The sequence below is a fragment of the Athene noctua genome, chromosome 25 (genome assembly GCF_965140245.1).
Source record: "Athene noctua chromosome 25, bAthNoc1.hap1.1, whole genome shotgun sequence".
NCBI lineage: Eukaryota > Metazoa > Chordata > Aves > Strigiformes > Strigidae > Athene > Athene noctua.
Genome location: NC_134061.1, coordinates 3,921,044 through 3,944,746, shown reverse-complemented (window position 1 = coordinate 3,944,746; position 23,703 = coordinate 3,921,044). Strand labels below are relative to the sequence as shown.

The 23,703-nt window shown below is 41.0% G+C and overlaps 1 protein-coding gene across 13 annotated transcripts in view; it reads left to right on the top strand.

The window, feature by feature from the left end:
* Nucleotides 1-23,703, top strand: part of TANC2 (tetratricopeptide repeat, ankyrin repeat and coiled-coil containing 2) — a 289,333-nt gene that overhangs the window by 135,667 nt on the left and 129,963 nt on the right. For 12 of the 13 annotated variants that reach the window (XM_074926925.1, XM_074926923.1, XM_074926924.1 and 9 more), the window contains one exon: nucleotides 22,879-22,989. In XM_074926925.1, coding sequence (XP_074783026.1) covers nucleotides 22,879-22,989 — 111 coding nt within the window. Of the gene's footprint in view, nucleotides 1-3,821; nucleotides 4,023-22,878; nucleotides 22,990-23,703 lie in introns of those variants that run through there. The other variant, XM_074926928.1, reaches the window with a different exon arrangement.

Here is a 23,703-nt window from a genome sequence, read left to right as displayed (position 1 = left end):
TTGTAGGGGCTTTTTCATGCTGTTTGCTTCTTACATACATTTGTGTGTGACTAACCCATTCATGTCACAATTTCCATATCTGCGGCGTGGTTGGGTAGTGGAATAGTACTATCTGTTACATTAAAAAACTGTGTTATCTCATTTCTGTTTCTTTTTACTGAGGATTTAATTCCTCAGACCATTTGCAACAACATGTGACTGTACCAACTTCTTCATTTATGCTTTCTGAAATTCTTCAGAGATGAAAATTTAAATACAAAAGGCTTTTGGGGCTTTTCACAAGATGACTTGCTCGTGTTCGATGGCTGAAGTATCTTGGGTCATTCCAGCTCTGCATGCATCCATTCCAGTGTGGCAGAGTGGGTTTGTCAGCTCTGACGGGAAGGGAAAAGCAGCTACTGAGATGGCACCTCTTCATGGGCATCAGGGGGGGTCACATTAATTTGGGGTTTATCTTAGCCCTTAAAAAAGGAAAAGAAGCCTGTATGGTGCAGAGAAATTTGGCCAGTAGAAACTGCAGTGCTATCTACGTATTTATTTATTCATCTATTTATAATATGATCTTCTAAAGTTCTTAACCTGGCTGATTTGTAAGCAACTCAGCTTTTCATCCACAGAAAAACTCAAATGTCCACTTTTGGTAGAAAGCCATAGGAACACGTTACACAGTGTGTTAAGCTTCTTTCCAGAGGAACTGAGGTCACTTGCTAACATGTTGATATCTGGGTTTTTCTGTGTGTGGAGACTTGGCTGGATTCAGAGGTTGATAAATATTCAGTATGGTTGCACTCTGCTGAATAGTCTGGTGATTAAGAAAAACTAAGGTCATTGTGGCTCCAAAGGGTGAAGTAATAGTAAGCATAAGTAATCAGCTCTCCCTCTCCTGCCTGTATAACCTATTATTTAGCAGTGGCTAAGAACATATTTTAGATCAGTGTGTCCAACCTCAGTTTATGCTGTTTAATTTTTTTTTTAATAACAACTGTGGCCTTATTAGCAAGTGTAATGTGAAAAATACATGATTAAAAAAAAAAAAAAGGAAAAAAAAATCTCCGACCAGTCCAAGATAAGTATGTAGAAGACACCATTTTGATTTCTGTGTGGAATAAAATTAGCACTTAAAAGTTACCATGCTTACTGCACAAAGAGAGCAACCATTTTCAAAACCATTGGGTTAAATATTCTGCTAAACATCGAAAGTGTATCACTGATAACTCGGAGCTATGGCTGCAATGAAAATAATGCAGCTGCCTTGTATCCCTCCATTCAGAAAAGCATCGCTTTTCAGGAGGGTGCTTATAGGGATGAATGTACCTAAGTGCTTTCCTGAATCGATGCCAAAAATAGTAACCCAGCGTTGTATTAGGTTAATATATGAGATATTGGGCTGAAAGACTCAGCTACGCTGCTTTCCTCTGTTCCTGTGGTACCCGCTGTGTGCAAAGGGTTTGCACAAAGCCCCGTGCCTCACCTAACTCCTCCTCAAGAAAGATTTTTAATTTACATGCTGTAAATTTATATGCGCAGGGATAATTTTATTCATCGCTGTACTTGGCTATTCCTGTTTTTTTCTGTTGAGTGACAGATTGCAAGCGTTAGGATTCTTTTAGGAAGAGCATGTGTGTGTGAGTGTCCATGCACAGAGGGAGGAGGGGGGAATATTATCAAGACATTTAGGAAATAAATCATGTTTTTCTAAAAGTGGCCTGGATGTTTAGGTTTGGATTCTCAAAGGCCTCATTCCTCCAGTATCCAGCGTGAATTAAATGCTTCAGCATCTTTGAAGACATGGGCCTGAGGACTTGGTTTCATTGCAGATCCCCCGCTTTGAGAACATTGCTCCCTTGCGCTTTGGGAACGTGGGAACTTTCCCTGAGAATAGACTTCATAGAAATGAGTCGGAATGTTCCTAGGTGTGTTCAGGCAATTAATAGCATCCTCTTCCCTAAAGAAAACATGTACTCTTCACTAGATCCTTCGAAGTGGCAAGGGCAGAGCATAAACAGGCTGGAGAGTTGCTCTTCCCAGTGATACCAGTGAGGACCCACCATTGTGGTTCTCAGCTCCCTCCAGATCCAGCCACGCTGGGGACACCCATGGGTGATGTCCCCTGTGCCACCAGCACCCATGGTGTTTGTAGTGCTGGCGTCTTCTCGTCACCCCACCCCTCTGCATCCTCCTTTGTATCTCTTGGGAAGAGCCATAAGGATTGTAATTCCTTCCTTCTCTGTATCTTCAGTAAATGGTTAAATATTCTTGATGTTAATTGTAATTGTGGGACTAAACAAGCCGAGATCTCTCTACTTGAAAACTTTAATTGTTTCTTGTTTAATGGTGACAAACCCAGATTAATAATTGCAGCCCTCTGGGACTACTTATTCTCTCAAAACTAATGCGCTAACTCAGCTGGGTGTGAGCCTGAGAGATGATGAGGCAGCTCCTTTAGGGGTCTGTGTGGTGGGGAGAAGCTGGCCCTGCTGGTACATGTTTGTTCAAATAAAATATGGTAATCAATGGAAAGGATTTCTAAAAGTGTAAACTTCTGTTGCTGAGATTTCAGAACTAGTGTTGTGTCGGCTTTTGGTGAAATAGTTGCAGTTCCTTGATCATGGTGTATTGTCTGTTTGAGCACATGCAATAAGTGAAAAGCATCTAATGATAATTGTGTAAAATTATGTGGTTTTCCCCCTCTGTGTTACAGCATGGAATATAAACTGTGGTCTTGTTTATAGCTTGCTATGGCAACTCTGTGTCTGAGTTGGCTTTCGCTGCACTGCTTTATCTGGAGATGCTTTGGGGGCACTGCCAGCCTTCACTGCACAACAGCGACTGGTTTATGAGTTAATTTGGGGATATTTTCCGGTCTCTAGGAGGAGTGGCTGGCTCTGGTCGGTGGCACTGCCGCTCAGGCAGTCAGCCACCTGATGGTGCTGCAGTTTGGTTCATCTCAGCCTTGCTCCCGTAAAGCCGGAGCTTCTTACCTGCACGGAGCTGCGTGTCTGTGGGGCTCCTCGCTGGTACCCTCGTTTTTCACAGGTGTTAGCTTGGGTCGTTGTTAGCACCCTGCTGTTTTCTTCATGTAATAATAATTTCCATTATTTCAACGCCACTTTTTTGAAAACACTGCAAAATCATGTTGTTTCGTGGTGGTTTGGTACAGTGCTCCCAACGCAAACGGCTCTTGGGTTGATGCGACTGCGCGGGTGATGATTTGTGTCGACTCTGCTTCGGTCTGAACAATGAAACCTGTATCCAGCCGGGAAGGGGATGCTGCAGCTTTAAACCATCCAAGGGCTTACAGCCTTTTAGTATAAATTGTTCCCAGAATCCATGTCACAACTCCTTATATGGTGCTGCTTTTTTTTCTCTTAGTTGCCTTGACAACAGCAGCACTGCACCATTCATCAGCTCTGGTCCTGGGCTGCATTGCTAGCCCTTCGGCTTACTCCGAAATGTTCAGGAGAGCATCAGTGAATCATTCAGTCTGGTATCCTGCGCCATTATTTACCTATTCTTTCAGCAGTTGGCTCTAACAAAAGAGCAAATTAAACTGCGCCATAGAAAGAAACTGTAAAAATACTTCATTTTCCCCCCAAGGGAGGCGTATAGTCTACATTTGCTGCAGCATTCTGGAAGGAAAGGCTCTTTAATGCTGTGAGACTTAACGAAGAGAGAAGGCTCTGTGTCTGTAAGCTTTTCTGAGATCATCTTCGAGCCTGCTCCCTGGGGCCGGAGAAGATGCAGGAGTGATGTTTGTTAGGGGCAGGAGGCACCGCAGGGAGGTGGTGGTTGTGCTTTTGGGAACCGAGCTTGACATCAGCAGCGGGAGGTGTCACCTGTAACATCATCCTGACGTGGGGAGCAGCAATATGGAGCTGGCGCTAGGGAGAGGTGTGGACCAGAGGAGGATCTGTACCCAAGTGCTGCTCTCAAGGCATCGGTGCCCGTGAATTAACAGGCGTGCTGACTTCCTGCTGCAAGGCTGCACGCTCTCAGGTGATGGGGAGAGAAAACAAAGCCTTGTGAGTATTCCGACTGGTTGTCGTGCACGGACTTTGATTTAATTTGCGTTAGCTGTTCCTCGGCCTCCTTTAACTCTGCAGAAAAGCGGTGTAGGATAAGGGATTCTGATGCTCCTAGTTTACAAGGAAGCCATTATTAGTGGTTTGAAGTGTCGGTAAGGGTTGTGCTGTTTGGGTTATTTTTCTTTTAGTTGCCGTTGCAATACTTTTACATAATCTGAGTTTGTCACCTGCTTGCTAGGATGTGCAGGATTTCACATGCAAAATATAAAGTGTATGTGCACTGAAAAATTTCCCCTTTTCAGCACTGCTAAAATAGAACTACAGAGGAGTGAGCTGAAAAATACTACTGATATCAAGAGTGTTTTCCTTTCAAAATATTAGAACAATGGGATTGAGATAAGGTTTTCCTTTTGTATGGCAAAATGACCACAAATTAGATTTGAGTGGATTATAAAACCTCTGTGTGCTGAGGGAGAGAGATATTTGCTTCTCACTAAAATAGGGAGATTTAAAAATTAAATGCTACTAGAAGAAATACAAATATATAAGCAATCATTTTCAAGGTATAATTTGAGGAAAAGCTATTCAACTGCTTCGTGCTCATGTTGCTTCTAATTTCTGAGGGGCGTTGTGTTTAAAATTGTTGGTGTCAGGACAGACTTTTGCCCTTTTTAGGTATTTTTATATCCTACTGTTTGCAGTGTGCTTGCATCTCTTTTTATTGCTTTCTTTAACTGTCATCCTGTCAGCATGACATTGATCTGAAATTCATGTTTTTCAGTGTAGGAGTGGAGGTTGGATTGGAGGCCCACTCTTGCATTTCTGAACTGCACAGCAATGACAAGGACTGAGTTATCTGTAAAGTGCCATTAGATTCAGGGGGGTTTCGAGATGCATAATGTATTTTTTGTCTGGGCGTAATTAATTTTCCATTTAAATTTTCCCTGATGCATTGCAATCTGTGGTTATCCAGAGGTTTAACAAGTAGAAAACTTGTATTTTGTCAGAATTATTGAGTCATCTCTTCTTAAAAAATGACGTAAAACACACACGCATGCAACACTTCGTTGTGGTTTTGTCACCTGCGGTTTTAGTCCTGTCTTGCACTCTAGTGTGGCAAAGCCTAATGTCTCCAGCGATGAAACCTGCTGGAGGAGGATCCTCTTTCACTGACAAAGATGCATGCTGAGTATCTTTTTTTTTTTTCCCCCCTGTTGTGTCAATTCTTACTATTCATTTTTGGGATGCTTCATCCATTATTTTTGGACTTGTGATTTGTTTTGACAGGCGTATACTTAAATGGAAACCAACTGGGCTTGCAGAAATAAAACAGGTGGATGAATGTGTCTTTGTGCATACCCACATATGTACATTTAGCTTTATTAAACAAACATGACTCTTGATGTGAAACTGATAAATTTCCCACTTGAGTTTTTTGGGGCTTCAAAATTGTCCCTGAAATTTATACAGATAAATAGTGTGTCTGTTTGTAACTTTTTGAATTAAATCAAATCCTGTGTTAAGGCTTTTCTTCTGTTGGAGACCTGTCAAACTTGTGACGTTTCTGCATTAATTTCCGGATAGTTTGGATGTAACTTCTATTTTTTAAATGGATGGAAGGTAAAAAATTGGCATATTTATTGGCTTTTGAAAGTCACTAAGGAGATTTAGCATGGATTTTCCTGAATGCTGCTTACAAGATGAACCCTATTCTGCCTTGTTTTGACACACAGCTCCCTTCTGTATTGAAAGAATAGAAATCATAATAGAGATATGCAGAAAATCCCACATGCTTTCCTTTGATGTCTGTGGGTGAGATTGCCTGCCTGCCTACCAGGCCTACAGAACCTTTATAATTTGCTCTTCCCCAGAATTTTTTTTTTTGCATCAAGGCTGTTGAACTGCTCAGACTTGCAGAGGCTGGGGTAAACATGTCATCACAGCACTATAGCTGGGAAAAGGTGATAATAGCCTTTCATTTCAGATATCTGTATAGATGCCTAAACAAAGGGAGAACCCCAAAGGTTTATGTTTAGTGCAGATAAAATTAAAAAGGCAAGCAAAATAGCCCTGAACCTCCATGGCTTTTCAGTAGCTCAGAGCTAAAAGTCTGTCCTTATTTCACACTGGTGCTGCACAAAATGGAGCATCTGTCACGATTACACTTCTGGTGTGTGAGAATTTTAATTTTTAGACATAGCTAAGAGGTTTCTATAGCAAGAGAGGGTGGTGTAGGAAGCCTCCTGTGGAGTTAAATCAGGCCATCGCTCTTCCCTATGCTACATCTTTCCTCCTCCTGCTCCTGGATCATACCCTCAGAGATGTTCTGTGCCTTGGTCGAGCCTCTCCTTGTGAGCAGAGGGGCCTTCATGGGATGCTCTCTTCTGGAATAAGCCCTTATCTCCAACTGGGCTGCTTGTTTTCCAAGAAAACCCTTCATCTCCAACCGCTTGTTATGTAAGTAGGAGAGGATTAGAAAACAAGAAGACAATCTATTTTGGAAATGCTTCTTCCTATGTCCTGCCTGATCACACTGGGTTACTGGGTTGGATTTACTTGTCTGAAGACCGACCACTGCTTTTGCAAAAGTCAGTTTCTGATGCGATCTATACCTGGTTGCTTCTGATTGTCTAGGAAGCTTTGGCCAGGCTCATCAATACTCACGGTATTACCGCTAAGGTCGGAGCGATGCCACTTATTAAAAGTTCCTGCAGCATGTGTACAGCATTGCAGGGCTGCGTGCTGGGTTTTCATCACAGACCATAGACCAGTGCCCAAAACAGACAGAAAATTGAGAATTGAGACTGATCGTTGGCCTTGGACCATTGCTCTGGCACGTGCTGTCTCCTTCCTTGCTCGGTGGGGACTTCCCTCGAGGAGCTGTTGGTGCTGTGTGATTCCATTCCTGGATATACTGCTGATATAACTCATGCATCTGATTTGGAGTTGTATCAAAGATGTCTTTGGCCCAACATTGAAGCAGTATTCCTATGTACCTGCATGCCTTCTGTTGCCAGAAACCTTTACCAATGGCTCTTGAGCCTCAAAATACGCAATGGTATAATCCCTTCCTCTTCAATGCACTTCATTAAGAAATAACTTATTGTTTGTTACTAAGATATGATTCTTGATTTATTTTCAAGTACATATTGTGTGTATACATTTCTGAACAAGCCACTTTCTTATTCCAGCATCATCTTGTTTAATAATTTAAACAATAGCCCTCCAAGCACCCGGTTTGTTGAACAGCTACAGCTGATAGGCATGAGATTTTTATACTGCGTGTGGAGATGGGCATTTTTTCTGTCAACGAAGAAGCAGCATCCTGCAGCTAAATGAAATGAGAAAACAAATTAACCCAAACTGTTTTGAAACGGTACTTTGGGTGAAGAAAAAAAAATAAAAAATCCTCATTTCCAATATTTACTTGGCTCAGTACTTTTGTATTTATTAAACCAGATATTTAGGGTCCTGCCATGTGCCGTGGTGTAACCGAACGCCTCCTGTCTCACAGGACCGGTCCATGTCTGTCACAGTCCAAACTTGGTTGGGGCTTGTGGTGGTGGCCCAAGTGCTGCTTCCCTCGGGACTCTGTCCCTGCAGACACGGAGACTTCGTGGTTAGTTGTGGGTGGCAACTTGGCAGAAGATCGCAGTAGAAATGCCTGGTTTCACGAGTGATTTTTGAAAGGGCTCCTGTCGGCTTGTTTGAAGGAGCTCTGTGTCTAACAGCGGTTGAGCCTGCTGCCTCACCAGGTGCTACTTGAGGTCTTGAGACTTGAGTGCTCTTCAGGGTTTTTTAAACACTTAATTCCAATTTCTTGATCCTCTCCCTCCATCCCCCCAGTTAGAAAAGATGCTTTTGAAATCGTGTTCCCAAATCAGCCTGCAAGAGACATGGCAGTGGGAGATGAACATTTTCTAAAATACTAGAACATTTCTAAAAGCTTTTTGTTTTTTCTTGTGTTTTGCCCAAAAGAAATGAGTGATGTGGATCCATACCTGTTGCTCTGGAAAACAGATTCTTGCTGCCCACTTAATCCGAGGGCAGGTTGCGTAAGGGGATGAGAATGAATAACTCCACATTGTCTTCTAGTAAAGGAATCACTGCTACAGAACATATGGGCTTAGTTTTATCTCGTACCGTGTTTGTTCAAAGCTTATATTTGGACAGAAGGCATTTATGCATGTATAAATACATTGTTGTGCTGAAATGTTCTTTCTGATTGCCAGATCCCCGACTCTGCTATGCAATAACCATCTAAACACTGCACATTTGATTTGTTTATACACGCAAGATTAAATTTCTGCCTTCATGTTTGCATCAAAATAGTGCTTAGTATATAGAACTGTGTTATAGTTTGATCTCAGAAATAAGTGAGTTTGCACTATAAATATTTCATTGCTTGATAATCATGCAGTTATAACTTAACTTCGTGTCAAGTTTGTTCTAAAGCTGTAGTGCTCTTTGTTTTACAATGTCAGATACCATAAAATTTAAGCAGAGGAAATGTACTGGTCAGCTTTTGTAAATCTGGATTGGCAGATACTAATTTAAACCTAACATTGTTCTCTCCCAGTGTTTTAAAATTTCACCTCTTAAGAAAACAAAGACTTGTTTATGTACCTTTGTTTTCGGCAGGATATGTTTGAGTATCATGTTAGTTCATGCAGAGGTGAAAGATGTGGACTGTTGCTTGTTCTTGTACATTCTTCTGGTTTTGCTTGTTTTATTCTTTTACGGTGTTTCTGTGCTTTTTCTCTATAACATTCATATCAGTGTACAAAAAACTTGTGTGTCTACCCAGTTTCTTTAGGAAGCAAGACTTACTCTTTTCTTTCTATTCAGTGGTAGAAGCTTTCAGATTGAACTCTATTTAGCAAAGTTGGTGGTTTAAGTTCTTTGTGGTTTTTTTTCCCTATTAGAATGTCTAATTTTCTATTTGTTGAGTATATGACTACAGAGAATTATTTCTGAGTGAATTTAAACAGCCCCTTAAAGTTTAGCTTCTGTCAAAGGTTCGCATCTTCATTTCATGAAAAAGAAAAGATTAAGCGGTTTGCTTTCTGTAATTCTTCCTCAAAGCTAGGGCATGCTTTGAAATTTTTAGAAGCGGTTTGAACAGGAGAATAACCTTGTCCAGCACTTGGCTCATAAGAGCAACAGCAATATGAATTATGTAAATCTAAAGGAACTCTACCAGAAAGACAGTAAATCCAACCTCTTGCCAAGCTGAGTTTCTACTATAACCATATATTTATGAGCAAGCCAGTTACTTTTTAAAAAGGACTAAATGCAAAGAAAAATTAGCTTCAACAAAACCAACTGCCCCAACCCTACCTCTAAATAAATTATGATGAGCACTGTAATTCTGTAGTTGTAACTCTTGAGTTACTATTATTGGCAGTGCTGTTACTGCTGATGGTCACAGCTGAGAGCTGGGGCAGCTTTCACACTGTAATACCTCACTGGAGGACTTTCCAGCGAGGAATACAAAAACCACTGGGGAGTTGCTTTAGATGTGCACCAGGACATTGCATACCAGCTGCTGTTGATGTGGAGAAAGGTGGGTGCTGTGGGGGCTACAGGCCAAGGCGGTGAGAGAGCTGTGGGACTTGGTGGGCTTTTTCCTGCTGTCTCAGCAGCGCTTTTGGAGCTTTCGTATTGAATTTCTGTCTCTTTTTGTCTTTTCTGATTCCGCAAAGTGTCAGATCTGTTTAGAGGGTTTGAAAGAGGGCTGTGAAGGCAGCTTGTCTGGCTTGCTTCTCCTGATCTGCTTTAGAGCCCTCAAAGTGGGCAGCAGGAGAGTGCGCAGAAGAGGAGCGATGGTGCGATAGGGGCCGGCTGGAAGATAAAGGCATCAACGCTGTGAGGAGCTGGGACAGCCATCAGATACTGTGAAAGCTGGACAGGGAGAAAATGTAGACGGAAAAAATGAAGCCTCACTTCAGAGCGGGAGAAAGAACGTGCACTATGACAGATAAAGCGAAAAAGGGAAGATAAGGGCGGTGAAGATGCAGAGAAGAACCGAGGTGTGAGCTGGGATAAGGCAGCGCTTCTGAGGCAGGTTACAAACCAAGTGTTTGTTCTGGGAGTTGCCTTTGTGGAAAACAGCACGCTCAGGAGCTTACAGAGGAGCAAGTGTATCTTTGATCCTTTCATTGTAACTCCCTACTTCAAAATTTCTGTGATGGGTAGGAAAATTGCTCAGCAGAGGAAGGAGGAGCAGCAGCTGTGCCCGGTGTCACCAGCAATTCCTCAGCTGCCAGAGCTGGACCAAGCATCACTCTTGCATTACGGGCTGATTTTTAACTGTTTGGGGTTTCTTTTTTCCCACCTGCTTTAAAAAATCTGTGCGTAGTGAAGCTTGATTCTTTCCTCAGGCATGCAAACGGCACAGATGGCTGTATTTTGTAAAATCAGCCAGCCACCACGTGTGTTTAGGCCCAGGGATGGATGGTGTGTCACGGAGGCAGTTGTGGACCTGCGTCTCTGTGGTGAAGAGGTCGAGAGCTCCTTGGTTTGGTACCATTTGCAGGTTGTGGAAAGTTGAAACCTTGGAATCTCTACAAGGTTTTTGTCTGCAGAGATGAAGCCAGACTTCAGACAATGCTTTTTTTTTTTTTTTTTTTTTTTCTTTTTTGCCTGTTACACTTCTGTTTTTACCTTTTGAGTCATGAAAGTGAAAAGGTGTGAGAAAATGTTTTTTGAAGGGAAGTTACCAGATTGGTGTGTTTCTTGTAATAAATGGTCACTGGCCTTGTTACATGCCATGACCGTTGCTTCTTCAGCTTGGAAATGGGCACTGAGAGTGCTGCCTTCCCAGCAAAGTTACCGTTGTCTTCACTTAAAGGACTAGAAAGGACCTGGTCCTTGGTGGGACATCTCACTGCTCGGGCAGGGTGCACGTGCCACTGAAGCCTCAGAGAGACTCTTGGGTCTGAAATCCCATTACGCTGAGAACCGTTGCTCTGGGGTGTCTGTCTGCATCGTTAACGGGAGGCACGTCCAGTTGGTCTGCGCTCACACAAATAATCACATGTTCGTGAGCTATTTTAGTGAAATCGTTTAGGCCTGCCATGTTTCCTTGACCCTGTTCCTTTGTGGAAGGAAAGGCTGATGAGCACTCATCACTTCTCAAAAGAGAAAGTTCTAACAGTTCATTTACTTCTACAAGTAAATAGAGAATTCTGAAAGGAAATAATGTATTACTTGAAAACTAAAGGTGGTTGGATGCTAGCAATGTCCTTAGGTAAAAAAACACCTTATAAACACAACATAATACAGTTTTTCAAGTGTTAACAAACAAGTTCAGCTAATTCAGGCTTGTGTCTTGCCAGATAAGCAGCTTCATTTTAAGAATGTAATATTATACGAAGCTACATATTCTATGAAGCTACAACCAGCAAAGAAATATGGATTGTAAATACAGTTTCGTATCAATCAAACAACTATGCATACATGTCAGTGTAATTACAGGTCTGCCTTTATCAGCTAAACCAACTAAATTAGTTTTAGTGTAGCAAAATTTGAATGACTGACATAAATAAAATCGGCTTATCTATTCACATCCTTTGCCTTCATTTTAGGTGCTGTTATCACGTAATGAATTCATATTAGCCTGTATGCTATATAGTCCTGGTCATAAACAATGGTATTGTGTAGTGACCAGGGTCTGGTCTCATACGTGCTTTAACATGGGATTACCTGGGCTTTGGAAGGGTATTTTACAATTTAGCCTTTTCTCTTATTGTGGTTACAATACCTTGGTATGATATTCAGGATAATGGTGGGAGAATGAATTAAATTTCGTTTACGTGCAGCTTTGGTTTACTCCTGGCCTTGGCCCTTGCCACTTACGTTCAGATTTAATTTGGCTGTATAATTTGATGCTTACCTGTGGTCATTCTTGGCTGCTTGCAAGATAACTTAGAACAGCTTTCTTGCAGCAGTGTCTAGTGTTGTTCTTTTTCAGATCCCTTCCAAGTCTAGTGCAGTTTTAAATTTTTTACTGCTATAATAACGAGAACACTAGGATTTGGAAGAGCCCAACCACACACGCAGCCTCAGCAGAGGCAGCAGGTACCGACTTTGTCAGTACAGAGACTAAAAAGAATGAATGACTGAGAGGTGAGTCTGTCTTGGATGGCAGCAGTGGCAGAGCAGGTCACAAAAACAAACTGTGACAAAGCATGAACACCAAAAGGTGTTCAAGGATGCTGAATTACTGGGTAACCTCTCGTTTGTAACTTCCTTAACACCTTCAGGCGACTGAAAGGTGGTTATTATGGCATCAGGTACTAAAACGGGCTCTGACGGCGTGCTGGGAAACTGCAAACCTGTTGGCTTGATGTCTGAGTGGAACACACTAACAGGGAGTGTTCTGAAGGGCAGAGTTAATGCTCATCTGGATAAACAGAATAAATATATTGGGGAAGAAGTTAAGGTGAGTGTTGCCGAGCGGCGTTAGGCTCCACCGGTGTGTAGGGATGTGTGTGGAAGAGCCGGAGGGGAATCCAAGTTGATAGTTTCCCCGAGTTTTCAGAAATGAAGTCAGCAGTGAGAAACTGGGAAGCGGTTTTTCAAACTGTGTGTAGTTATTGTGCAGGAAGGTGTGCTGCGAGGTGGTGCGAGCGCTGAAAATCCATCTCAAAAAGCGACTGGTTGTATTAATGGAAGGTGAATTTGTTGCGGGTTTCACGGGGTAGCACCTCTGGCTCAAAGTCCTGGTGTTGTGTGTGAGTCTCAAAGCGTGAGAGGCTGTACCTGCTCTCGTCATCCCATTTCCCATCCTCTTTCCTAGGTGTTTGGTTCTCAGTGCTAGAGAACAGGCTGCTGAGCTCAGTGAACCCAATACCCGCGTTCTTACAGGAAGGACGACAGTTCACAAGCACCCACCCCCCCGTTTCCTGAGCTCTCCTGTAGCATCACAAGCACTAGAAAAAAATGCTGGTGTAATTGGGCAGGAGAACAGTGATTCTGCACACTTTCTAGTTTAATGTGGCTTCACAGCTACGTGTTGTGATTCAAATATTGTTGTAGTCAAATCTCAGTGTAAATAAAAATGGAACAAAGAGCTGTACAGAAGAGGAAAACGTATGCTACCAGGAGGATTGGACTTATTTTGGAAGTGGTTATAATACACCTGCTCTTTTCTTCTGTGGGAAGAATCTTCAGTTAAATATATATTCCTTTTTTTCCCTTGACTTGAGATAAATTAAGCTATGTTCAGTGTTCAGACAGGTTTCTGCAGCCCAGCTTGTTCAACATGTATGATTTTAAAAAGCCCCATAAAACAAAAGACCTTTGTTGGGGACACGGCAGCAGCCAGGCATTTTTTCCCCAAGATTTGTCTTACAGTCAGCTTCATACAGAAAAGAGGAAAATGTGTTTGCTCCAGTAGTTCTTTAATTAGTTTCTGATTTCTCTCATGAAAGTTTATCTTGAAATCTGAGCATTGTGTTTTGATGAGTCGGACTTTAGAAAAAGGTAGAATGATTTATTTCTAAACAGTGAATTAACAGGGTTACCTATATTCGATTAAAGTGACCAAATTATTTGCTGTTTTCTTTGTAATAAATGTCCTTTATAGTATATCCAGGTCTTTTTTTGATGGTCTTTCTCATTTCTAGTGCCAGTGCAGTATTTGAGTCACTGACTTGCTGAAAGAACCACTCCAGGACAGCAGGATATTGAATGGGAATAACCCGATTCAGCACTCATGTTTTGTTGCATTCTCCTCTCATCTGTTTTAAATTTAACTTTTAATGAAATAAAACTGTTGGGAAAAGCAATGTGAGGGAGGTGAGGGACGCTTTCCCCTCCAGCTCTGCCCCATCTCATTTCTGCCATTTGGGAAGATTCTTTGAGTATTTGAACAGATCTTATTGTAGGCTTAAAATTTTGATGACATGATTTCATCCTGTACTCCCAGGTCTTCATTCACTGTATTTATTTTTTTTTTTTTACTACAAACAAAGTCTGAAATTTGAAAAGGAAAACTGACTGCATCAGAAATCTATGAAAAAAGTCACTGGGTGAAAAGCTTATTTTCATAACAAGATGACTTGGAGAGCTGGAGCAAGTGATGCTGAATTCTTTGCTTTCATCTTCTTCCTCTTATACACAAGTTTCTACCTTGAGTCACACATGAGGAATTTCTACTAAAAGAGACAATTTTAAAAGACTTCAGATGATGCTGAAAAGAAGAATTTTAGATGGAAAATGACGTGGAGAAATCTACTACTGTGACACAGCTCCGAGGAGTCAAAAACAATTTGACAAGTTTGAATGAAAAGATGAAAGTACTATATCCTCCTCCTGCCATGTCTATATGTTAAGTAACTTGCTTCTCCTCAAAGCTGTCTCCCCTCTGGGGATAAAGACTTTTTGGCAGCCCACATTGGAAATGAAGTTGTCTACAGTGAAAGAGAGTTGGTTGGGTTTTTTTTTTCTTTCTGGGTTCATTAATAGGAGCAACTTTCTTCCTAAAGGCTTGCCAGAGTATTCCAGGCAACAGCTGCTCAACAGATTCATGCTGGGATGCTCCGACTGGTCTAACCTAAAACTAAAACATTTGGGCTGACCCGGGAGAGGGCTGGCTTGCTCTCTGTTGTCTCCAGCAGTGATAAATTTGATAACTGCTATTCCATTTGCTATAAAGGACAGAAAATAATTGCATAGTAATAACCAAAATGGAAATTGAGCTAAAATTGTTTGTGGAAGTTCAGACTGCATACAGGTTAGTATTTTAGGAAAAATTATTTTCTTTTTGAATACACAAATTTATTACAGACGTCATTGTACTAGCCATTATTGAACATTTCACACAGAAATCTGTATTATTTTATTCTGTATATATTTAAAATATACATAAGCCTTTCAAAACCAAGTTATTTTTTCTCCTTTGAAAATTGATTAGGAGTGCCCGTGCATACAGAAGGTGATTTTGATCAATTGTTTTTATTTGGGAGAGGTTGTAATCATTTAAGTAAGATGAGTTCTAATTTGATGTAATTAAAATAGTTTTTCAGAAGACTCATTCCTTTCTGATGTCACTCAACATCTTTTTGTAACATTACTGCTATGGCTTGCTATTATTTTCTGTGCCTTGTACAGAACTGTTCATCTGGAGAGAGACAGAGAGGGTGAAATAATTTTCCAGTAGGTCTCTGTGGTCCCACGCGACTGCAGAATCCACTCATCCAGAGAAGGTTGTTCCTCGTTTTTACAAAAAACATTTTTCAGAAGCAGTAACAGGCAAAACCTTCATGTTACAGACTTCTTACAGTCCAAAGATGAATTTTTAAATCAAGACAGGTTTTGATAGTTGCTTATTTTAGCTCTCCTTTCCCATTGCTGTTCTTCTGTTACCAGCTCGTTGGACTCCCTTCCTGCTTTTTTCCCCTTTGTTCCTCTTTCCACCTTCATTTCCTTCAATTTTCTTGTTTCAGGACCTTATCTCCTAAACTAAACACGTTTTCTGAAACTTTTGGAACGAGTATGATGTTTCCAGACAACACATTGTTCTCACTACTTGTATGTTCTGCCCTACCCACGATGCTGTGATAACAGCGTGATGAAAGGAGAGAGGCTTTAAAAAGTAATTTTAAAAGCTTTTATACTCTCAAGTAACAGAAAGGAAGAAACTGCTACTGTTACACAATGGTTTCTGTAAAATAACAATAGATTATCTAAAGAATTGTAACCTGTAATTTCACTATTTTAATTCTAACGATTTTTTTTAAAAACTTTATAGCTAAAAATCCTAATTACACTTAACTTGTGTATTAGTGCCACTGCAAAAAATAATCATGTGGTCTGTAATTTTCTCTTTTTACGGCTCTTACCTCAGCAAAATAAAAGAGTCATTTGGGATCAGAGGCAGCACTGAAAGCTACATTTCTCATGTTTTGGGTGTAGTCCAGCTGTGTTGAATCTGACAGTTATTTGTTCCAGGAGCTCCGTGGATCAATAGCACTGCAGCACTTAAAACATTTTAGTACAAGGGAGACTTCAATAAAGTCTACTCTCTGCAGCATTACGTAGCCACTGGGCAGCTTCCAGCACGTGAGTCAGCCCTTGGCACGGCAGCTGTCATTATTAACTAAAGATGAGGAACGGATGATGTGTGAAGCGCCCACTTTTACTCTCTTTAAATATGAGTTTTCTGAAGTTTGCTCTTCAAACTGGTGCTCTGGCTCTTCCCATCACAGCCTAACTTGGGCAGGGTTTTGTAAAAGCTTGGGGGATTGCTTTCTCTCCATGCAGAATTTATGTTAGAATATTGTGCTTACAGTATTTACAAATGCAACGTTTAAGTGCAAAATTCAGCTCCTCGTCAGCTGAACCAGTTGCAAGAGGTGAGCGTGCAGTAAACAGGGCAGTTGACTTGTTGTCATCATTCGTGACACTCTTTCACTTCTTCAGCCTATGATAAAACCAGTAGTTTTACACAAAGATTCCAAGTTTCATTAGTTTGTCCTCTTTTGGCAGAAAAATGCTCAAAGTTCAGTTGAAATTCAACAGGACTCATCTATGTAAGGTGGGGAGAGGACAAAACTGGGGAGAAACTGGGGACTCTGCCCCGGACCTGCCCCGTTGGAGCAAGTCAAGAGAATTGAGGCGTGTGGCACCCTGTGTTTGTATTTATAACGATGAAGAGTGAGTTGGTGTAACAGAAAGTTGTAGTGGCTTGTGTTAATTTAGTTCAGGGCACTGTAATATACATTTCTGTAATGCTTGTAAGGAGCCAACACAAGGAGAGGCTCCCAGGTACCCTGGGATGGTGTCCCGATCCAATGTCGGGGGAGGTTTTGATACGATCCCCAGAGCAAGATTAAGACACAAACGAGGTCAAACACTGTATACCCAAAATAGGTTTTTGTTATTAAAAAAGTGAAGAGGGGTAGCGATAGGACGGAATAGAAGGAAAAGGCAGAAATAAAGCAACGATGCAGGATAGGGCTGCAAGAACAGTCACCACCATGGATCCAGTGGCGTCCCGTTGGTCCTCAGTCTTCAGTTCTTCGGTGGTGGGTGCACATGGATCTGGCTTTGGTGGTGGATGCACCAGATCTGGCCTCGATGGTAGATGCACAAAGAGAAAGATTTTCTGCTGCCTTTTTAAGTTCATCGTACCAGCTGATCAGCATATCTACTCACCTTTAGTTTTGTTTTTTTTTTTTTTTCCTCTGGTCCAACAGGTTGGCGTCAAGGGCAGAAAAGTTTGCCTCTTATCAGTTCATTAGCAATGCATGCATGGGGTCTGGCCTACACAACAGAGCCACAAAGGGCTCCAGGATGGGGCCAGCTCAGTCCATGTCTGCCCCTTTGAGGCTTATGTAAAGAGTCTGGACAATGCAACCGCCAAGAAGTGGAGAGTGCATCCTTCAATACACTCCCGCTTCTCTGGGCAGCATCCCCCAGACCAATTCACAGGCCGCAGCAGCTTTTCTTGGAGGTTTGCACAGACACAAGCAAGCTTTGAGACGGTCCTAGGACATTTCACTCTCACAGATGGCCAGTCCATCGTTCATGCTACGGAAGAAGAGTCGCTGTTTCCTCCAGCATCTTTCTTGTCCATAGATAGGCTGGTTTCTTGTGTCTCTTCGTGGGTGTCTGCACACACACACACACACAGAGGTATAGGTGTATATATATCGTGGTCAAACCATGGAATGATTTCAGATCTACTGAAATTACTTCCTGAAAAAAACTCTTCGTTCAATCAGGTCATTAGCTGTTAATAACCCTTTTACAGGGAAATATTCCTTTCAGAGCAGAAACTGAATTTAGTAGATGAAGCCTTTTGCTAGTCCATGATAATTTCCTTGTATCACTGCCTTTTAAACTAAAGAAAAACCTTTTTTTTTTAAACTAAAATCCTAACTCCTGTGACAATTAAATGGTAACACAGCAAATGCAATAAAATTAGGAAGCTCAATAGGCTGAACTGGAACACGGTGCTAACAGAGATAAAATGATTACTCCGAATGAATAAACACATCCTGTTTTTTCTTTGGATTGTATTTATTCAGTAGTAGATGGGATGCTTGGCATTGATCACAAACAGCACCAGAATTGATCCCAGTGCTTTGTGCAGATGTACAAAAGGATAAATCATCGGCAGCTCCTGATATGTGAAGCGTTTTCTGTGTCAGAGGGGCTGTGCAGCTCTCCGTACCACTCGTTCCAGCCTCTGGAATGAAAGTTTCTTCAGGAATAACTAGTATGGGTATACAGGTTTGAGGAAAATGATGAATTGGGCTCGTGGTTTCTGCTCCTCATGTGGGCATACTCTTCAAATACTTAGAATCTCTGTTTTTAAAGACACTCTTAAATAAAAGCCAGTCTGCAGACTGCTTGACGTTGCAGCTTCTAATAATTTTTTTTTCCCTTGTGTTAGTTTAACAGAGCTTTATTGCAGTCCTGTGCATCTATTCTAAGTACACGTTTCCTTTTTAATTCATGTCTAGCTGTATGTTAGGTGATGAGGTTATTTCTCTTCTGTCATCAGAGGAAAGAAAATGGAGCATCTCCCATCTCCGCTGATGAAGAAACATTGTTGGGGCTCAGCAGGTCTTTGGATTTTATTGCCTGTATCTTCTATTGTATGGTTTTTCTTGTGTAAGAAACCACCTATGGGCTAATAATCAACAGGCAATCCTGAAACCCAGATAACAGAATTCTTCCTTTTTTAGAAGAGCAGTTTCTCTCAAATGTATACTTTTCAAAAAAACCCCAAAACGTTACATACAGTTTTTAAACTTGTTTTATATTCCTGTCAGTTTTTAAGATTTTGGTCGTTGGTGACTGTAGTACTTAAGAGTATCCATGTGGATATTAAGGAGAATTAGCATGAAAACCAAGTAAGGAATAATTTATATCTTTGTCCCCACTGGAAGATAGACCACCTGCTGCAGAAAGTGTCATAAATGAGCCATCTAATTAAACTTTCTGAATGCCTGCCCTGGTAATTGTTTTGTATTACATGGTTAACTCCTACCCTAGAATTACCATCACTTTTCTTGCCCGGGAAAAGTTGCTGTCAAAGTCAAATGAGAATTTTATTTGGGCTGAAGGAAGGATTTTCAGTTCTGCTCTACTGGCTTGGATACCGATGGGGATTAATCTCACTAAGAACTGCAGGAACTAGCCCCAAAAATGTGCAGTATTTGTTTTAAATAACTTCTCTAGGTATTTAAATTTAAGTTCCGACATTAGTAGTAGCAAGTCAGTTCTTGTCTGATGCCCACGTTGTCTGTCGTGGAGCCCTCGGGAGCAGGGACAGCCCGTGGAGCGTACGTGGGGTGCGGCCACTGCCATCAGCTCCAGGGCTCTTATCGGCCAACGGACCCAGGCAACGGGGCTGTGACTTCAGGCTACCTGGAATCAGTATGTTTTTCTGAATTAAACGTGCCTTTTGCAGTTCTAGAAAGACAGCCTCACTAACTACTGACCACACAAATTGTTCTATTTTTATAACAGCTTACATAGCTGGGTTTTTTGGGTACAGAATTGAAGAAATACTGGTCCCTGCTCAAAAAATTGCAGTTGTGTAACAGGAAGAGCTATTTTGATGCTGTTTAATGCCTGGAGTCGGTCTGTTTTGTACAGAAAACCTTACAGAAATAAGAGGCCTAATGGACAGAAACAGGTATAGAATACTTCAAATATTTTTTTTCACGCTTTTGTTAGTTTTTATAGTATGTGCCAAATGTTCATCCCATGACTTTGATCATAAGATTTGCCTCACGAGGGGATGTTCAGGACCTAGGCAAACTATTGTGTATGAAAAGTCACTTTTATAGAAAGATCAGTGTTATCCTTTAACATTTGGCTAAAAAATGGCAAAACAGATTTCTCAATTTATGGCATTTCCATTTGTTATTTATTCCAGTAGAAAACTAATGCCCAAATATGAATCTCTCAGGATAATCTTCATTTGGACAGGAGTCGGGGTGATTAATTCTTTTACGTAAAAGTCCTCCTTTCATGCAATTGGGTTACATATGAGTTAGGAGGGGTTTTTGTCATTTTCGGGTTCAGAACATCTGAAACAAAAGAAACTGTTGCTCTATGGCTTTTTCCCAATCTGCAGTTACACTGAGAAGATTATATTAACTCAAGCCTTTTAGTCAAGTCTTTTAAGTTTTGTTGACATAGTGTGTCTTGTCTGGTGGTAAGAGGCATTTTTAAGACTTGAAGTCATGCTTTTTAGGGGAGAAAAACATAAATAGTATAAAATGGTGTGTATGACTAAACTTGCAGTACAGTGAGAATTCACCATGGTTTTAATAGGAAGTTGTTTGTTGTCCTCAAAAGAAAAATCAGTGGATTAGCTTGGTGAATCCACGAGCTGATCACTTCTGCTGTCCTAGGTCAGTTGTTTGGAGAAGGCAGGAATTAATTAATCAGGTGAACATCAGCAGATAGGTTTGGTTCCTCAGTGAGGAATGAGGAAGATCCAGAAGAGATGCAGAAATCTGTGGAAATGGAGATTGTGGTGTTCCTTACAGATGGGCACTGACCTCTCTGGTGCTGATCTAGCGAATCGTGCAGCTTCTGCATCTTCTGCAGACTTCTGAGACCCCACAGAAAGCGGCATCATCGGTATCATCAGCCCCCTTTTGGTTTTTAAATGCCTTCTTCCTCTTTGGGTTAGTAACTCAAGTAATCTTCAGTGCAATACCTTCTGGTGACAATCCCATTGCAGTCATTAACATCTCCTGAACTATGAAAACCATGGGTTTTTTCTTCATTTCAGAACAAAATGGCATTGCCAAGTGTCGCATCGGATGATTTATAGTTCTAGTGTTAGCCAGATATGATAAAGAAATAAAAGATGAGCTATTTCTAATAGATATATAATAAAAATGACATTTGAAATACACATATTTGTTAAAACTGCAATTACAAATGAAATATTAGTAGGTTGACCCGTGCAGAATTATTATTCTAAACAATTTTCATGCCATAGTAATAATCTCAATATTTACGTGTTTTCATTACATCAGTATCTGGCACAAGGTCGTTACTGTGAATAATTTTTTCACTGGTGTTGGCCAATTTGCAAGCTGATAGGGTGCTTGTGTGTGCCTGTAAGGGTTTTGTTTTTGTTTTTTTTTTTCTATACAATTTACCACTGGTTCGCAGCATTTAGCACCAGGTTGTGTGTCTGAGCTGGGCTGCGCATCCATGAGCTCCCCGTGCCGGTGGGACGGCAGCAGGTCGGGGGGGAGAGGGGGGCTTCAGCCTGCCTTTATCTCCCGTCAGGCTCTCACATTCCTCTTGCCTGGCACGGCTCATGTTACACCAGCCCCTATAGACTCCAGAGGAGAATGAGCTATAAATATATCTAATATTCATCCAGGATTTTCTTGTGCAAAATGGTAGCATGGTACCTTCTTTTTGTCAGGTCTCTGGGATGGATCTTTAGTGGGGAGAGTATTGGGAAGGTGTTAGCACCTATTCTGGTACAGAGGGGACTGTCTGATTCCTTGCCTATATTCTGCTTCAGAGGGACCTTCTATTGAAAAAACATACCCTAACCTTTATCTCCATTTTTCCCCAACACCCTTTAAAAAAATTCCTGTGATCGTTTACGTGCCAGCTCAGTTAAAGTGAGCTGGTTGCGTGTAGCCTTCTGGTTCCTCCTCATCCGAATTGCTACGCCTTTTGCTACGCCTTTTCCAACTGCAGGGCCAACCACGCTGGCTGCTCCTTAAAAGCAAAGAGATTTATTGCTGCCTCCGAGGTCATCGTTTGACCTGTTGCGCTTTTATTACAGGAGACACATGAGAACAAACGTGTCCATTCCTCCCCCCCCAATCTTTAGTTTCAGATCCCAAATTTAATTTGCAGGACAGAGAGCTATAAATATAAATTATGTAAATTGAGGCTATTATGCTGAGAATCAGAGAGGCATGAAGCATGCTGACCCACGATACCGTCTGTAGAGTGACTTTTCAAATTAGCCTTTCACTTTAATGGGCATGTGAGTTTAATGTTGAAATTTAATATAATAATCTCTGCATATAACTTATTTGCTAGTTTTATTTCTCTGGTCTGGCAGGAGTATCTGTTTTAAAACTTAATAAAAGTGTATTAGTAATTATTTTATTATAAACCAGTGTTGCACGGAACTTCGTGTCTTTCGAATTCAGATTGTTAAAACATGCAGAAAAATCCCATTTCTCTAGCACTAGTGGTCAATACTGCTTTGTTACAGACAGTTTTACCTTTTCCCTGTTCTTTATTTAAGTCTCTTGAATCTTTTCTGGATTTGCAGGGATGAAAGTGGAGTGCTGGGTTTTTGTCTCGGACAGTAAAGCATTAGTTTTACTCTGATCTTTTGTGTTGAACACCAAATCTGTCTGGTCAGACATTCAGAATGTTTTGAAATTGGAATTTTATGTTCAAAGGAAACAATTACTGAACACAGAATTTGTGTGTTCGTTTCAGATATTTATAGTCAAATAGCTTAAATCCTGATGGGCTCTGTGTACCTCTCTATGATCTTAGCTTTTCTACAGTTGCTGAATTCAGGCACATTTGCTTCATATAAAAAAAAATAAATTAATAAAGTAGGAAAAAAGGAAGTGTTTAAGAGTATCAAGAATGTGCCTCAGTACTTGTACACTTTAATGTAAGACTGTACAGTTTGAAAGTTTTAACAAGAGCCATCTCCTTTGTAAAGAATGCAGATAATTTTTTTTTTTTTCTGGCAAAAAAAAAATAAGGGTAACCTGATATGAGTCTGACAGTGTCGTTTAGTTAAGTGCTTCCATCTGTTGCTTGCTATTTCCCTTACTCATGACCTCTCTTTCTCTCTCCCCCTCCTTCTCCTTAGCCCCTTTGAGGAAAGCAAAGTTTGTTGAGAGCCCTCGAATCCCAGAGTCTGAGCTTGGCTCGCCAACACTTTCTTCAGCACAGAAACTGGACGTTGATGCATACTGCCCTGGTAAGCTGCATGCAAAGGCTCTGCATTAAAGGAGGGAGAACAGGCAATTCCAGTCCAGAAGTATTTTTAAATGTAGTACGGCTCCTTTTTCTAAATGGTTGATTGGACCTTCCCCAGCCAAGTTTTATTGACTTGGAAACTTGCCTAAGTATTAGTTTCTAATTGATACCCATTTACGTTTGTTACTTGCAGTTTTGCGTATGGCCGCTCTCCCCTCAGAATAATTTAGAAGATCTAGAGAGATGCTTTTGAGAAGATAAAAATGATTCAATAAACATACTACTTTAAATTTAATTTTTAAGGTTGGTCTTCAGAGAAGCTGGAATAAAACCCCATTTCAGAAATATAATTAGATCAACTAATGCACAAGTATAGGATCTTGGGTTTACCTGCATCCAAGAATATTGCTTTTTTGATTTTTAAAAAATATTTAAAAAAAAATTCTTAAGAAATAGCTTCTAATTTATGTATCCTGTGGTAATTGCTTTTAAAAGTATACATCTTGCTAGAGGCCTCTGGTTGAAACATAAATAGAAATGGGTCTTGTCCCTCCCTGGCTTAACCCCCTGTGTGTCTGACGGTTTGGGCAGGCAGTTGCATAAATACCTTCAAGCCCAGACAGACCTCATGCAGATGTGTGAGTGCCGTTAAATCTTTATATAGCCGCATCTCGCTGCCAGCTCGGTATCATTGCCCAGATTCTTCCTAACTTGG